The 15,953-nt window shown below is 44.1% G+C and overlaps 2 protein-coding genes across 2 annotated transcripts in view; one reads left to right on the top strand and one right to left on the bottom strand.

Annotated features, from left to right (window-relative positions):
- Nucleotides 1-1,652: 1,652 nt before the first annotated feature.
- Nucleotides 1,653-5,941, bottom strand: LOC104981686 (chromosome unknown open reading frame, human C1orf194). Its single transcript, XM_010830923.1, has 5 exons — nt 5,736-5,941; nt 3,251-3,367; nt 2,661-2,776; nt 2,200-2,327; nt 1,653-1,801 (listed from the first exon to the last, which is right to left on the bottom strand). Exons 1-5 carry the CDS (start codon nt 5,814-5,816, stop codon nt 1,731-1,733), a joined length of 513 nt encoding a protein of 170 aa, XP_010829225.1. The 5' UTR covers nt 5,817-5,941; the 3' UTR covers nt 1,653-1,730.
- Nucleotides 5,942-6,904: 963 nt separating this feature from the next.
- The window catches only part of KIAA1324 (KIAA1324 ortholog), a 74,959-nt gene continuing 65,910 nt past the window's right edge, over nt 6,905-15,953 (top strand). The window contains exon 1 of the mRNA XM_010830922.1: nt 6,905-7,161. Coding sequence (XP_010829224.1) covers nt 7,009-7,161 — 153 coding nt within the window. The 5' untranslated portion in view covers nt 6,905-7,008. The remainder of the gene's footprint in view (nt 7,162-15,953) is intronic.

The following is a 15,953-nucleotide window of genomic DNA, read 5'->3' as shown; positions in this document are numbered from 1 at the left end:
GCGCCTCCTTTTTTTTTTTTTTTTTTTTCTTTCGGTCCGCTTTGTCATTATGACTCGCGTGTGATACCAACACTGGTGCCCTAGGTCTAAAGACACTATACAGCGCCTGCCGGTGAAGGCATGTAGGTGTATACGCACGTCTGAAGTGAACTGAAGCCGCTCAGTCGTGTCTGACTCTTTGCTATCCCATGGACTGTATTCTACCAGTTTCTCTGTTCATGGGATTTTCCAGGCAAGAGTACTGGAATGGGTTGCCATTTCCTTCTCCAGGGGATCTTCCTGACCCAGGGATCGAACCCAGGTCTCCTGCATTGCAGGCAGACGCTTTACCCTCTGAGCCTGTGTATATAAGGACTTCCCAGGTGGCTCAGTGGTAAAGAATTCGTCTGCAGTGCAGGAGACTGATTCGATCCCTGGGTTGGGAAGATCCCCTGAAGAAGGAAATGGCAACCCACCCCAGTATTCTTCCCTGAAGAATCCCATGGACAGAGGCGCCTGGTGGGCTACAGTCCATGGAGTGGGAAGGAGTAGGACATAATTTAATGACTAAACAACAATATGTGTGTATATATCCATAAGAGAACTTGGAAAGCTTATAAGAATTCAGATTCCAGGGACCCGCACCAGATTTACTGAATTATAATTATCAGAGGTCTAGAAATCAGGATTATTTAAAGCCTCCATGCATGGATCGCAGTAATAAATTTTTCGATGTTCAGTATCAATTCGCATGAGGTGATTATCCAGAGAGTCACCCCTCTCTGCTACTTTCAGCCCTTCCAAATAATGAGAACTGAAAATATTGCCACTTAGCAGTAAACACTATGAATAAATTGGAGTATCTCTGTAGAAGAGGGACTGTTAGTTTGGTGGAATTTAAGGACCCTGCACTTGAGTACCAAATAGAAGCCCTTTCATGTCTTGATTTATTCAACAGTGCACATACTGTCCAAGTTTAGAAATGGGAACTTAATTGTACAATATTCTAAAGGGTCTGTCATTTCTTGCTCATTCTGACAGCAGGTTCCTGTGAGTGGCTTGTAATTTTAGAAACCACATTAATGCATTAGTTTTTAGGTACTTTCAGACCCTAGGATCAGATTGTTAAGCTCTGTTTCTAAGAATCAGGGGCTATAAATCTAGGCAACGAAAAAAGAATTGACTCCCAGGCAAGGAGACAGCAGAGTTAAGAGAGTGAACAATGGAAAGGAAGAAGGACCAGGGAGACTGAGCTCTCATGGAGAAGGAGAGCCCAGAAAATGACTAAGTCCAGAAGGTCTGGAATCTGTTAAGTGTGACCTCTGCATAAATATTAATGCTACAAAGAGCTACTAAGTTCATTGAGAGAATGGACAATGCCCATTCTTGTCTCCCTAACAATTAGCTCAACAGCTGACACATGAAAAGTTTTCAAGAAAGGTTGAATGGCTATATATCTGTATAGTTGGAATGACTCCAGTTTACAAAATGTGAATACCTGTCTCCTGCCAAAAGCAGTGCTGTTCTGTCCTAAATCCTTATCATTTTCAGCAGGTTGACTCCAAATTGCAAATATTGCCCAATAGCATTAGTTTCTAGAAACTGAGAAACTTCCACACTTTAAGAGTAGTCAAGTGGCAACTTATAGTCTGCGGGTAACAGATACTCCAGGCTTCAACTTACACAAATCTATTTAATGGAGGTGGTCGGCGGGATGTTCCACAATGATTAGTCCAGGGGCCTGTCAACACTTATGTGGAGAAGAAGCCACCATCATTCTTTCGGGAGTACCCTCCATTGGTGGCTGCAGTGTGAGGGGACACTGTGGAGAAAAGAAGAAGGAATGGGCTGTGAATTTAAGATCTGCTGCCTTTTCTGGGAATTTGTCACCCATACTTTCATGGGGACCATGGAGAAGGTTCTAACAGCTGGGGAAACACAAGACTGATGGGAAGTAGCTACAGGTCTTTTCCCAGGTTTCTGTCCTTTGCTGAAAATTCTTGTCCATTAGACCTAAGGCTAAGGCAGAGGCTCTGAAACGGAATTCATTTCCTAGCCCTATAGTCAGCACGTCCCTGGCATTCATCTGATATGTGCCAGACTCAGTTATCCCTCATGTTCCCTAATAGCCAGCCACCTCAACTCCCTGATTCCTGTGTCCATTGAGAAAAACTCTTGCACCACCCATCTTCCTCCATTCCTCAGTCTTCTAACCCTTACCTATGGATCCCTGTATGCTGTGAATAGACTCCTTCTTAGGGTTGATCCAATGTCTGATGTTAGCTCTGGAAGTGATGAGGGGTGGTTGGGGAGCGGGTAAAAATTCTCCAGGGAATTGGGTCTTGATTCTGGAAGACGATGTGGGAAGAACAGGGGAGAATGAAATCAATCAAGAGAAGAAGGTAAGGAGGGAAGGAGTTGCATGCAACCTCAAAAATATAGCAACCAAAGGCCCTTTCTAGCCTCTCAAATTAACCAAATGTTTTATTATACAGATGAGCCCAATTTTGGAAGATCTCTTCATTTTAGAAAAAAGAAACCCACAGAAATTGTATTACAGAAGTTAAAAAATGCAAAAATCTATACAAATAGGAACCTATCGATTATTTCCCAGGTGACGGTTTACCTTACTTGATTGGATGGCATTGTTCTTAGGGAGAGGCTCTGCCTCCACCACTTACCGGCGGGTATCCTGGATGGTCTCCTGGTGTGTGAGTATCTCACTCTTGTTCTTGAATGTCCCTGTGTGGTGGTTGTACAAGGCTGCTAAGCGGAAATCCAGGTCATCCTTTGGTATCTACAGAGGAAGCCAACCCTCTCAGGGTTAACTTGCCACCGTGCACCCATTCTAGTTGGGTTCTATTGGGTTCTACTCTTCTCCCAAAGCAGAGTGAACCCTTTTGGGGCCTGAGGCCCACCAGCTCTTTACACACCAAATTACTGTACATGATGACTTCTTAAATCTTGTCCATACAGAATTGTCTCGTGCTTAAGTCTAAGGAGTGGGAAGCTCTCCTGGAGACATGGGAACCTCTTGAGCTTAATGGGCCTTACCTCATTCATGGTTATAATGAGAAGTCTAGTGAGAGAATGATTTGCTCCAAATAACTAACTGCAGCAAAACTCAAGCCTTTTGCCTTCCCAGAGATAGGATCTTGGATTGGGGGCAAGATAAAGCTGCTAAAGCAGTCAGGGACAGCCTGCCTTTCAAAAAGGATAGTCATTAGTCCTAAGTGGATATAATGAGAAATAGCATTTCAATGCTAGGTACCTCTGAATAAAAAAAAAAACCATCCCGTTTCATGGAGGTAATTGTGGGAGTTGAGCTGAGTCGACACCAGGGTTCCTGTTGCTGAGCAAGGTGAGTTGGGTTCTTATATGGCAGTTTCTGCAAAAGAGAAACCACACCCACAACTGGTTACCGAAGGCCTTGCTGATGTGGTAGCATCAGTGACATCCATCCCCTCCTGCCATTCCATTTTAATTGAATCGAGACATCTAAACGAGAAGGATGATATGGGGCAAGCCTCCCAGCCTTTTGACCCTCCTAAGTTTTCCCTTAGAACTGAAAGAAATGGGCCAGGAAGACAGGGAAAGGGGTGAAGTGGGACATGAAGTGAAGGATGGGGAGCAGACAGGCAAGATGAGCTCAGGTTCAGAAGTCCTGAGTTTGAAGAAGAGGTAAGATATTCTAATGCAATATGCAGTTGTTGGAGTAACAGCTGAAGCCTCCCAAAAAGAATCTGACCAAAAAGGAAGAGGTGGTTCATGAGGACTGCACAATATTATAATGGGGTTGGCTGGGGTTAGTCAGAGACAAGAGAATCGGGAGAGGAGAATCAGGAGAGAACAGTGTCTAAACAGGTGAGAAAAAATTTTCGGTAAGCAAGGAAGGGTCATTGTTTCTGCGGGAATGTCAAAAAAATTCATTGAATGTTTGGTTCTCTCATTAAAACCCCACAACTATGAATATGAAAAGCACATAGCTGATTTCTTCATTACATGTAAAATGCCATATTGCTCACCACTGTGTCCCCAGTACCCAGCACAGTGACCTAAAACATGGTGTTCTAAAATGAGATGCTCATGGAACCAGTGACTGAATTCCAGTGAGTACAGCTACAACCTAGTAGAACTCTCATTCATCTTATCTGATGCTGGAACCTTCTTCATCCCCGGTATATGGCATAGTGCTGCATGACTCAGCTCACCATTAATTGAATGGTGTGGACCAGGCACTATGTTATCACCAAGAAAGATGAAAAGGAGATGGGAATATTACATATGATGCAAGCACAGGTAGCTCTTCCAGTCCTCCAAGGCTGCCTAAGCCTCATTATCTCTACAAGCAGAAGGGTGAGATGGTCTTTCTGAGAAAATCAGGCCTGTCAAGCATGAGCTGCCATCTTCACTATCCATTTTCCTTTCATTTCAGAGAAAGGGAAGTCCCTTTTATTCAAGAATAACTCTTCTTCCTGAACCCAGCCCTTCCTGGTACTTTAGGGAGCTGTGCTATCCTGGCATCTTCTGTAGCCAGTTTCTCCTCATCCTTTCGTCACTGTCTGGCTACGACTCCATGATGTTCCTACCGAGCCAGCCTTAAGAGTCAACACATACTACTCTCCACTTTCCCTCCCACCCCCTTTCCATCCCCTTTCCATACCAATACAGTCCGACCTCTGCCTCAAGCATCCACTGAAACTACTCTTGCTAATAACCTTTGTGGTTAGGTCAAATGGATCATTTCCAGACCTGATCTTATCTGACCTCGGTGGTTTCTGACGCCACAACTCTGATTCCACGAAATGTTCTCTCCATCCTGCATGGGTCTAGCTCCTCCTGGTTTTTCTTCTGCATCTGGCTATTATTTCTCAGCTTCCTTCTCAGCTCTGTTTTCTCTCTCTGCCCCTAAGTGGGATTCTCCAGGGGTTTCATTTCTGCCTTTCTGACTCTCACATTCACTGGATGAGCTCATTCCCTCCTATGGCTTAAAGTACCACTATATGAATACTGTGGCTTCCACACATTGTCAACCCACAGCCCTAACCGTGTTGTCTACTCATCATCTCCACAGAAGTGTCCCACAGGCACCAAAAAGCAACAGCTACATCATTGATCTCAACGTCATTCTCCCCAAACCTGCTTTTCCTGGACACCTCATTCAGTAAATGGTATCAGCTAAGCCCTCAGAAACCTAGGAGCCCTCCTAGACTGGCCACTCTCTTGGGCCCATATCCAGTCAGCCACAAAGCCCCATCAGTCCTGCCCTTTGCATCTTAACACCACCCCCTGCATCACTGCTTCAGGGTCCATTACTCCTCCTGGACCATCATGAAACACATATATACACACACACATTCCAACATGAATCAAAGACAGATGTATAAAGCATGACCTGGTGTTTGATTCCTCTTTCCCACTCTATATACCTCACGTCTCTTCATAGAAGAGTTTCCCAAATAGGGCAAAGCGTTGCTTGGTGGAATCTGGGCCTGTGCAAGCCCCGTCAGACCAATCATTACTTAGGTCCGCAAGTGCCCCTTGTTCCTCTGGACTAGAGCGCCACTTCCCTCTGCTCAAAAGCACCGTGAAAGGTGGGGAGACCTGAATATGGGATCATGGTGGTAGGCAGAAAACAGACCTCTCTCGTACCTGACTCAGTGTCCTCCCCAGAGTTAAGTTACCACTTCTTCCAGTCAGGCCGACAGAAGAGTAAGGTCGACCCTACTGGGTACCTGCGTAAGAAACCTCAGTACCTTGGAAGCCCGTGACTTTCCCAAGTAGGAATCATCTTTATCCAACGCAGGGTTCTGGAAAGGGTCTCGGGTGAGAGGCATGGCAAAACACCGAGCGAGGCGCTCTTAAGAGGGGTGAGAGACCCGCGCAGCCGCACACAACCTAGCACGCGGAGGAGCCCGGGTCCCAATTGTTTGGAACGCCCAATTTCAGTTGCCAGGCAACTGCTCGGCCTTCTGTGACTAAGGCGAAGTCCCTCCGAGAAGGGCGCCACCTGGCGGTCCAACGCGGGAGGCCCCTCGGGAAGAAGCTTCTGGGAACACAGAGCGGAAACAGCCGCCGAGTGTGCTCGGGAGCCCTGGATTTTCACTCGTGAGCCGTCGGTGAAAAACACCGGCCTCCCATCTTACAAATCTTCTGCAAAAGACTTCAGTTTAGGAAAGAATTCGTAAAAGATAGCCAGCCCTGAAATGTCCTTCTCTTTGGAATCTTACGAGAGGATTTCTCAGAGCGATGACAGAATGGGGATGTCAAAAGACAGAGGAGTCCAGGTGTGTTTGGAAAATTGCCCAGCTAAGGCAAACTCGCCTTGCTTTTAAATTCAGCTTGACTATGTGAATCCCAGGGCTTCGCACAAGACTGGTTGTAAATTCACAAATGGGTTTGGTGTGGTGGAAGTAAGACCTCCAGAAGCAGCTGTTACAGTAGGTAACACCTACCCGGGCCAGTCTTCCAGGCTATAATCCCTGGAGGAGAGATATCATCGCGGTCATTTTTCTGTTGCTTTTAACAAGATGTTTAATAAGTATATGTAGAACGCCACGTCTGCAAAATTAGTGATGCTCGTAGGCAGCCGGTGGCCCGAAATAATGAATTTGTTGGTGATGGCTTGGAGGTTGTTTCCACCGCGTTCTTTGCACTAGCCTTGTGCGCGCCTGCTGGGCCGGTTGCGGACCCTGGGCTCGTGCATTTCTGCGCCGCGCGCGCTAGCGGCGGCGGCTGCCATGGCGACCGGCAGGTGAGCGGCAGAGGAGCGCGTGGTCCCTGCCCCACCCGCGCGAAGGGAAAGAGGAGGCGGTTGCCAAGGCGACGTGGGTAGGAGGAGGATAAGTGAAAGGAGGGAGGAGGAAGGATGGGCGGCCTTGGTGTAGCCGCAGGGAGGTGACTGAAGCGAGCCCAGCCCCTTACATCCTGCCTCCTGTGAATCTCCCTCCCCTTTTTTTCTGCCTTCTGCCAGCAGTAGCTGCAGCCGCAGCACCTGAGCCGCTGCTGCCGCTCGCTCGGAGCAACACTATGGCTGAGCCTGGCCACAGCCTCCATCCCTCTGCCAGAGGCAGGGGAAGAACTGAGCCGCGCACATTCCGGCTTCTGCGGCTGCTGCTCTGGGTTGGGACCGCCTTCCAGGTGACTCAGGGAGCGGGACTGGAGCTTCACGCCTGCAAAGAGGTACTGTCTTCCCCGACCCGACCCCACTTAGGTCAAAAAAATCTTGGATCCGGCGGAGATCTTGGGGACTTAGACACAGACAGTTTCAGAGGGCACGGAGTTTAGGTTCTTTGGGGATAGGGGGAAGAAGGAAGAGGAACAGACTGGCGTCATGGAGGGGCCACCCCGTTGGAGGACTCACAGAATATATCACCCTCACAGCTTAGACTGCTGAGCTCGGGAAAGGTCCCATCTCCAAGGAGCTCAGGAGGGACTCGAGTCCCTGGGCTTGGAACGAGGGAAGAAGACAGGAGTTGTTTCCCAGCTGAAATGAAATTACCTTAAAAGTGGTTGAAAACAAAAGATTATGTACAGAGGGGCAAAATAGAAAGTGGAGAAGGGGAGAAGTGGGGTAAGAAAGGAGTTTGGAAGGCTAGAGGAAAGTAATGGATGGAAATGGGAATACTTGTGATCGTATCATGGCTTCAAGGAAGGCAGGTAAACGTGGGAGGTCTGCGAGAGGGACTGGAGGATCCCGTCACCTCTGTCCCCTTGGGTAGTCAACATCTGGCTGCCTTGTGGGCTGCAAAGTCTGGATCCTGTTTATAGCTTGCCTCCCCCAGTATGCTTTCTTCAGTGTACCTGACAGTGCATGACCCACCTTTGGTCAGACTGTTGAATTCCTGCCAATCTCCGCTTTCCTTCTCTGGACTTATGCTAACATATGTTGCAAGTCTTTTTCAAGTGTTTCTAAAATGTTGCCAACATAATTCAGAGAATAAGTGGTGAATGTCTCCCAACCAAAAATGCCTTTGAACATTCTTTTGGAGGGATACAAAAAGGTATGAAGGGGTAATAAAACTCAGTGGTTTCTATAGTATTGAAATAACAGTAATTTGTTGTGTTTTGAGTAACTTTTTTTAACCATATGGCAGAGGCAGCAACAACATATTTACAAGAACTACATGAAGGGCATGGGGGGAGGCAAAATAAAAATTACTGTTATCTATGTGAAATGTGAAAAACTTCATAATACATTAAGAGTCTAGCCCTGTTTAATTAATTTGAGGTGTCATACTTGGCTAAGGTTTTGAGAGGTTGAAATATTTATAAGTTGTCAGTATTAACTACTGATTAGCAACAACAACCCCATCCCATATGGAAATGTATTATTATGAAGGTATTCTAACAATTTAGCTTCCAGCGTAGCTCAGTGGTAAAGAATCTGCCTGCCAAGCAGGAGACACAGGTTCAATCCCTGAGTCAGGGAGATCCCCTGGAGAAGGACATGGCAACCCACTCCAGTATTCTTGCCTGGGAAATCCTATGGACAGAGGAGCCTGATGGGCTACAGTCCATGGGGTTGCAAAGAGCTGGACACAACTTAGTAACTAAACAACAACAACATTCTAACCGTTAGACTATCTACAACACAACACATCATGAAGAAATGAGAGGGTGGGAAAAGAGATTTTTCTGTGTGAATAAATATACTTGACTTTACTCATGAATGTGAATGAGTGACTCCAGTCACTCCAAAATTTACCAATGGAAATTTTGGTAACTTGTGTCAGTCCCAGCAATGTCCTGCCCTGGATCATCCATATTTTCACTCAGCCACTTCATGACCTGTTTGAAAGATGGCTGGGAACAGAATGATTTTGTCAGTGAATGTGGCTTACTGGCCTTGGTGATTTGTGGTCTAACCAATCAAGATAACCAGTTTCACCAAGCAAAGTCACTTGCCTAAGAATCCAACATTGGAGTCCCCTGAGTGGAAGGTAAGAATCTTAGAGTTCAACTACCACTTCTTGTTGAGATCTTTGGAAAATATGAGACATTTAAGAAATTAAACACATTGTATCATCTTGCTTCCTAGGGAGGGAAGAATATGGATATTTGAGAGCTCTAACTTGTGTACAAATTTTGCCTTTAGTCCTTTTAAAATGATTGACATTTGCTTAAGCAAAAGGCCTTGCCAAGAGCATAAATTGAGGGCAGTGGAAAGCTATGGAGCTCAACATACTCAACAGGCAGGTTCCAGTTCCTGCCTGTCACTTACTACCCAGTTTTTAGATCTGTAGAACGGGTACTTCAGTAATGCCCAACTCAAAAAAGATTGCTTTGAGGACTGAAAGAGAAAAGACAGTTAAAACACAAATTTGAGTTACCTAACCCTCTTTCCCATTCAGCTTCTTTACCATTAGAGCCACACCCCGTTCTGGAGTGAAAGTGGCTTATGAGTCCTGTTCGTTGGCCACAGGCGTCAGCAAGTCTTGTTTACACTCTTCTTGAGCAAACAGTGGCTGCTGAACACCCTCGACTCCAAATCCATAAGGAAGAGAATAAACCCATTATTATAATATTCTTTGTTTGACAGTATGAACTGACCCAACAAGTTTTGGGGGCTTCCAATCCTAAATGGTGAAAAACCAATTCAGGGTAAACTAACTCTTCCCTGTTCTTAATCTTCGTATGAATTTATTGTGAGTCAAGTACTTTTACCAGCCAAGGCCAAGTCTAATGACAGCAATGCTGTTCCTGCCTTGTTTCTGAAATTCAAGGCATCCATCTGGACTGAATCAGGGAACAAAGAGGTTGAGGGTAAAGCCTCAACTGAGGAGGTAGAGAGCTGGGAGTTCTAGATTACTACACATGTGCTGGGGCTTGGCATTCCTTTCACAATTTTAAAATAATCAGGGTCACCAGTGGAACTAAACATCCTGGGTGCTGTTTGTCCTCACGAATCATTTTTCAGCCCTGTGCTAGCCTGGGCTCAGTGCTGAGAGCCAAAAGAGCATTTCCTATAGCACAGTGAATCTTAATCAAATGAGAGAGGAGGAGAAAGCTGCCTTTCCCAGATCGGTCTTGTCCTGAGGCCTCAGTGCTAATTGCCCCCAAAGGGATTTCCCATTCTGTGTTGAAGGGCCCAAAGGGCTTCAGAATCTGGAAGACACAGATTGAAATAAACTTTGGTAAATGGATGGTGATGAGTCTGCCACTAAGTGAGGATGCTACTTCAAGCAAGTTAATTAACTTCTGACAGCTTCAGGTTCCTGATCTCTAAAATCAAGATGGTAGCAGGTATCTCACAAGGCTGTTGTGAGGATTAAATAGGACAAACATATAAAATGCCTAATATATACCCTTGACGTGTCTTAGGTACTTGAGAAATATTGATTGGCAGGAAAGTAAGCCCACAAGTAATGACATATAAATGATGACATGGGGTCAACATGTGGTAAGCAATGCAGGAGTGGCAATCTAGAGTTTTACAAGAAAAGAAAAAAAACATATTTGAACAGTTGGCACTTGACCTGTTTCTGGAATAATTAGTAGAATTTCAGCAGGCAGAGATGGAGAGAGAGAGGGAGAGAGTGCTTTCTAGATAGAAGGGTCGGAGGAAAAGATCCTGAGGATTGCAAGTAAACCACGTGGCTGAAAGGTGGAGTAGGTATGGGTACAATAGAAATCAAAGCTGGAAAATGGGAAACTAAGTGAAGAATCGATTTCTAGCAGAGATAGTGGATTAGCTTGAGTATAAAGCAAATAAGGTTGGGGCTTCCGTGGTGGTCCAATGGTTAAGACTTCGCCTTCCATTGCAGGGGTGTGGATTTGATCCCTGATCAGGGAGCTAAGATCCCACTTGCCTTGTGGTTAAAAAGCCAAAACATAAAACAGAAGCACTATTGTAACAAGTTCAATAAAGACTTTTAAAAATGGTCCATAAATCTTAAAAAAAAATAAATAAAATAAAGTAAGTAAGGTTGAGGTAAGCCAAAAAGTGAGAGCAGAGAGATATGAGCAAGGAGACTGTTCAAAAACTCTTGCAAAGGTCAAGGAGGAGCTAACAAAGGAACTGGACTAGGATGGTGGCAGTGGGATAAATAGAAAGACATAGATGTTCATTGTAGTACTATTTACAATAGTCAAGACATGGAAGCATCTGAATGTCCATCAACAGAGGAATGGATAAAGAAGATGTGGTATATATGTACAATGGAATATTACTCACCCATCAAAAAGAATGGACTAATACCATTTTCAGCAACTTGGATGGACCTAGAGATTGTTATGCTGAGTGGAGTAAGTTAGAGATGCAGAAACATCCTATGAGATCCCTTATATGCAGAATCTAAAAAGATATGATACAAATGAACTTATTTACAAAACAGGAATAGACTCATAGACTTAGAGAACAAACATGGTTGAGGGAGAGGAAGGACTGGGAGAAGGGATAGCTAGGGAATCTGAGATCAACATGTACACACGGCTATATTTAAAATGGATAACCAACAAGGACCTATTGTAAAGCACAGGGAACTCTGCTCAATGTTATGTGGCAGCCTGGATGGGACAGGAGTTTGGGGAAGAATGGATACATGTATATGAATGGCTGAATCCCTTCGTTATCCACATGAAACTCTTATAACATTGTTAATCAGCTATACCCCAATACAAAATAAAAAGTTTAAAATAATAAAAAAAAAGAAAGACATAGATATGAAAAACATGCTGAAGGTAGAGGTTAGAGAATTTGTCAACTAATCAAAGGAGTTGAGTGGGTTGGTGGGAGGATTAGGCAAGATAATGCTTAAAGTGCTTTACAAAATGCATAGCATAGAGTAAGTGCTTAGTAAATGTTGTGCTTCTGAAACCGTTTGGCATTGTTTCAGGGGCTCCAAAGAACTTCCATACCACAATTTATGTGTCAATGCAGAAAAGAATTCAATGAGAGGCAAAGTAATAGATAAGAAGTGATTTATTAGAATAGGATGCTTGTGAGGCTTACAAGCAGGTAGGCGAGAGATGCCACACCCCAAGAACTTACTGGGCTACAGTTTTATAATCAAAGGAAAAGTGGGGAGGGGGAGAAGAACTTCTTTGCCTTTCTTGAGTAGATGTCATGCTTCCATCATCAGCTCTTCCTCCAGATTGAACAGGGGAGTTTTCTTGTCCCTCCTGGTCAAGCTAGGTCCACAAGTTACTGTTTTTCATGTGTGCAGAGAGCATGTTCTAGGGATCATTAACTTGGTGAGCTCACTGGGCAGGATGTGGGTCTTCTGCCACCATCGTTTTATTGTTTGCAGCATGTCTCTTGCTTCTGTTGCATGGTTTTGTTACTAAGTCTGCCTGGTTTTGTGGTTAATCTCTTGAGTAATCATTAACTAACAGGGGTCTCCCATATTTTTTCCACTTACAATCCCCTAGTGGGATCAACTATATAATCACCTATTTTATCCCTTTACTCTGTCCCTATGACGTCTTACTGTTTTATGATCTGCTTTTAAAAAACATAATGGGAACATTATTCTAAATCATTAGATGGTCTTGAACGGCATCATTTTAATGAGGAATTAAATGAACTACCTACCTTGGCTAATCCCTATTGTCAACCCTTTCACTTTTACAAGTTAAAGTAATATATGCTCATAACACTAATGCTAATTCACACTTATTGAGTGTTCTAAGTGACCAACATTCATTAACTCACTGAGTCTCTATGAGGTAGGTCATATTAACACGCTTCCCCTTCCCCCCTCCCCCACACCATTATTTATCTCCTCTTTCCTGCTCTATTTTTCTCCACAGCACTCTTTACTATCTCACATATATTTTACTTATATACATATGTGTGCATATACATGTGTACATGCCTGCTCAGTCGTGTCTGACTCTTTGCAACCCTGTGGGCTGTAGCCCACCAGGCTCCTTTGTCCATGGAATTCTCCAAGCAAGAAAACTGGAGTGGGTTGCCATTTCCTCCTCCAGTGGATCTTACTGACCCAGGGGTAGAACCTGCATCTCTTGCATCTTCTGCATTGGCAAGAGGATTCTTTACTACTGCGCCACCTGGGAAGCTATGCATATACATACATATATGTATTTTAATTGTCCATTTCTTTTGACAAGAATGTGAAGTCTATGAGGGCTGATATTCTTGTATGTCTTATTTATTTTAAAATATATTTATTTTACTCTTGGCATTATTTGGTGCTTATTTTTGGTTGTACTCGGGCTTTCTCTAGTTGTGCAGAGTAGAGGTTACTCTTCATCGTGGTACGTGGGCTTCACATTGCAGTGGCTTCTCTTGTGGAGCTCAGCTCTAGGTGCACTGGCTCCAGTAGTTCTGGCACAGGGGCTCCTTAGGTGTGGCACAGGTGCTTTGGTTGCCTGCAGCATGTGGGATCTTCCCAGACCAGGGATCAAACCCGTGACCCCTGCACTGACAGGCGAGTTCTCAACCACTAGACTACTAGGGAAGTTCCTCCTATATATTTTATTCACTTCTATATTTCCAGTGCCTGCCATGTAGTAGATACTCAAAAGTTTCCTGAATGAATCCCCATTTTATAGATGATGAAACTAAGGCACAGAGAGGGTAGCCTGCCTAAGGTGACTTGGCTGCTGTTATAAAAGAGCAGGAATTCCGGCAGCTGAGCTCTTAATCACCGTTGCTATTCCCTGCCTGTCCTAGCTAACAATTCAAATCGTGCTGTGGGTATAAGCTAAGAAGTCCAAGTTTCCCCTCCCACCTGCAAATCCCCAAAGGTTCACCTCTGTCAACACTTGCTGAAATATATTCTTCTCGAAATGTTTTTTTGCCTATTCAAGCACATCTGGCTTTTCTTTTGCCCTTTCTGTACAAATCAGATCAAAATATTTGTCCTATTCTTTATTTTACTGTTTTCATCACTATAGTTCCACTGTGATTCATTGTGTGTGTATCGTGATTTATTGAAACAGAAACTTGGTGAATGGGTTGATTCCAGCTGCGTCTGTGGCAAGAGTGCTGCTGTGAACATCCTCCTGACGCACACTTGTTTGAGTCTGTTGGCAGATAAATTCTTAAACCTAGAAATCATGGTTCAAAGAGTCCAAGTGTTTAACACTTCGATTGATGTGTGTCAAGTTGGCAGCATGGATTTTCAAAGAGCATGAGGCTCCTCCATCTGCAGTTGATGGAGGAGGAGGGAGGCTTTGGCTGTGAGGAGGGCAGTCAGAGTTCATTCTCACCCGGAAATTACAGAGACCTGGAGGGCCCTACTGGTGAGCCTGTTGGCCTTACCAAGCTGGCAGCTGGTCCTGGGCAGCACAGCTGGGCCTGATGCTAATTCTGCCAAATTTCCTGAAAATAAGTTGATCCAACTCATAGCTTTTTCTCAGTCTGTATTGTACCTCCAGTACGTGATAAAAGTTGTGCCATTTGTCACATTTCTTCTTAAGCTTTCCTTTTATGTCACAGCAGATAAAGCACAGAACAGATAATTATAGTTAGCGCTTGACAGCCACTGAAAGAAAATATATTTTTCATACTTCCTAGGCTTTCCACTGTTCAAATTCCTTTATCACCTATTTTTCTTCTTAAATTTGTCATGTACCATTAAAGACACTTTTTAAAAGACCCATAGAACTATGCAGCAGGAAAAATAAATAAATTGCATTTCATAGGCCTGATTATCTGATTGTGATTATCTGATTCTTACTGATGATACAAAATAAAATACAAAAAAAAAATTATCAGACTTTAATATAATAAGCCTACATGCTAACTGGAGCATCCCTCTTCTTACCCCGTGCTGAACAATAAAGGAAAGCTGTTTCTGAATTCAAAAGAAAACTGAAATTGGCTAATTTTCTGCTTGAAATTGATTACTTCACCCTCCAGCTCCAATCATCTGACAATAAGAGTGGCTAGTTAGCCGCTAAGAGAAAAGATAAAGGGAGGATGAGTTGTATCTGTTCACCTGACTTTGTTCAAATTCTCGTAAGGATGGCTCTGGCTCAGGATTGGCGTTGTTTAGTCGCTAAGTCGTGTCCGACTCTTTGTGACCCCATGGACTGTAGCCCACCAGCCTCCTCTGTCCTGGGATTTTCCAGGCAAGCATACTGGAGTAGGTTACCATTTTTTTCTCCAGGGGATCTTCTCAACCCAGGGATCAAACGTCTCCGGCATTGCAGGCAGATTCTTTACCACCAAGCCACCAGGGAAGCCCTTGGCTCAGAATAGCACTTGGGAAAAGTCAGCATGTTAAGCCCTGTGTTACCCACAGACTAGATGCTCTGTACATTTATTTATTTTTAATTGAAGGATAATTGCTTTACAATATTGTATTGGTTTCTGTCATACATCAACAAGTATCATCTATAGGTATGCATGTGTCCCCTCCCTCTTGAACCTTACTCCCACCTTCTACCCCATACTCCTTACATTTTCAATTAATGGATCAACTTATTTTCCTTGTAAAGAAATTTTAAAAGATTGGAGCCAGAGCCTCCATTTACAAATATTAATTCAGCTCTGTAAATCATCTGTAAAAAGAAGGAGCTATGCCCAAACAGAAAATAAATAACAGGTTAGCAGAACATCAGAAGACAACCAAGAACTATGGGAGGAAAAGTCATATTTTAAAAAGAACATATAGGGGTTTAGTCCCGGATTATTTAAAAGACTACTCCTGATTCTTATATTCACCAGCTCATTTTTCCCATGTAGAGACATATTTATGTATGATTATCTCTCTAATACAGAAATTGCTTACACATTCTCATGTTGGTGAGATGAGTAACTGAAGGACAGGGACGTGAATGAGCATGAGCAGATAAAGGTGACACCCTTCAGTTCAGTTCAGTCACCCAGTCATGTCCGACTCTTTGCGACCCCATGAATCGCAGCATGCCAGGCCTCCCTGTCCATCACCAACTCCAGGAGTTCACTCAGACTCACATCCATCGAGTCAGTGATGCCATCCAGCCATCTCATCCTCTGTCGTCCCCTTTTCCTCCTGCCCCCGATCCCTCCCAGCATCAGG

Source organism: Bison bison, unplaced genomic scaffold (assembly GCF_000754665.1).
Source record: "Bison bison bison isolate TAMUID 2011002044 unplaced genomic scaffold, Bison_UMD1.0 scf7180017864519, whole genome shotgun sequence".
Classification (NCBI taxonomy): domain Eukaryota; kingdom Metazoa; phylum Chordata; class Mammalia; order Artiodactyla; family Bovidae; genus Bison; species Bison bison.
The sequence above is the reverse complement of the archived record's forward strand: the minus strand, read 5'-3'. Positions and strand labels throughout refer to the sequence as shown.

Bases quoted from the DNA above. Each gene is read 5' to 3' on its own strand.
- LOC104981686 (XM_010830923.1), bottom strand. From the start codon at position 5,816: ATGCCTCTCACCCGAGACCCTTTCCAGAACCCTGCGTTGGATAAAGAT. The intron at 2,777-3,250 runs GTACCTAGCATT...CTTCCTCTGTAG, and splicing joins GTTTTTTTTTTTATTCAGAG to ATACCAAAGGATGACCTGGA. The intron at 2,328-2,660 runs GTAAGTGGTGGA...ATCGTCTTCCAG, and splicing joins ACCATCCAGGATACCCGCCG to AATCAAGACCCAATTCCCTG.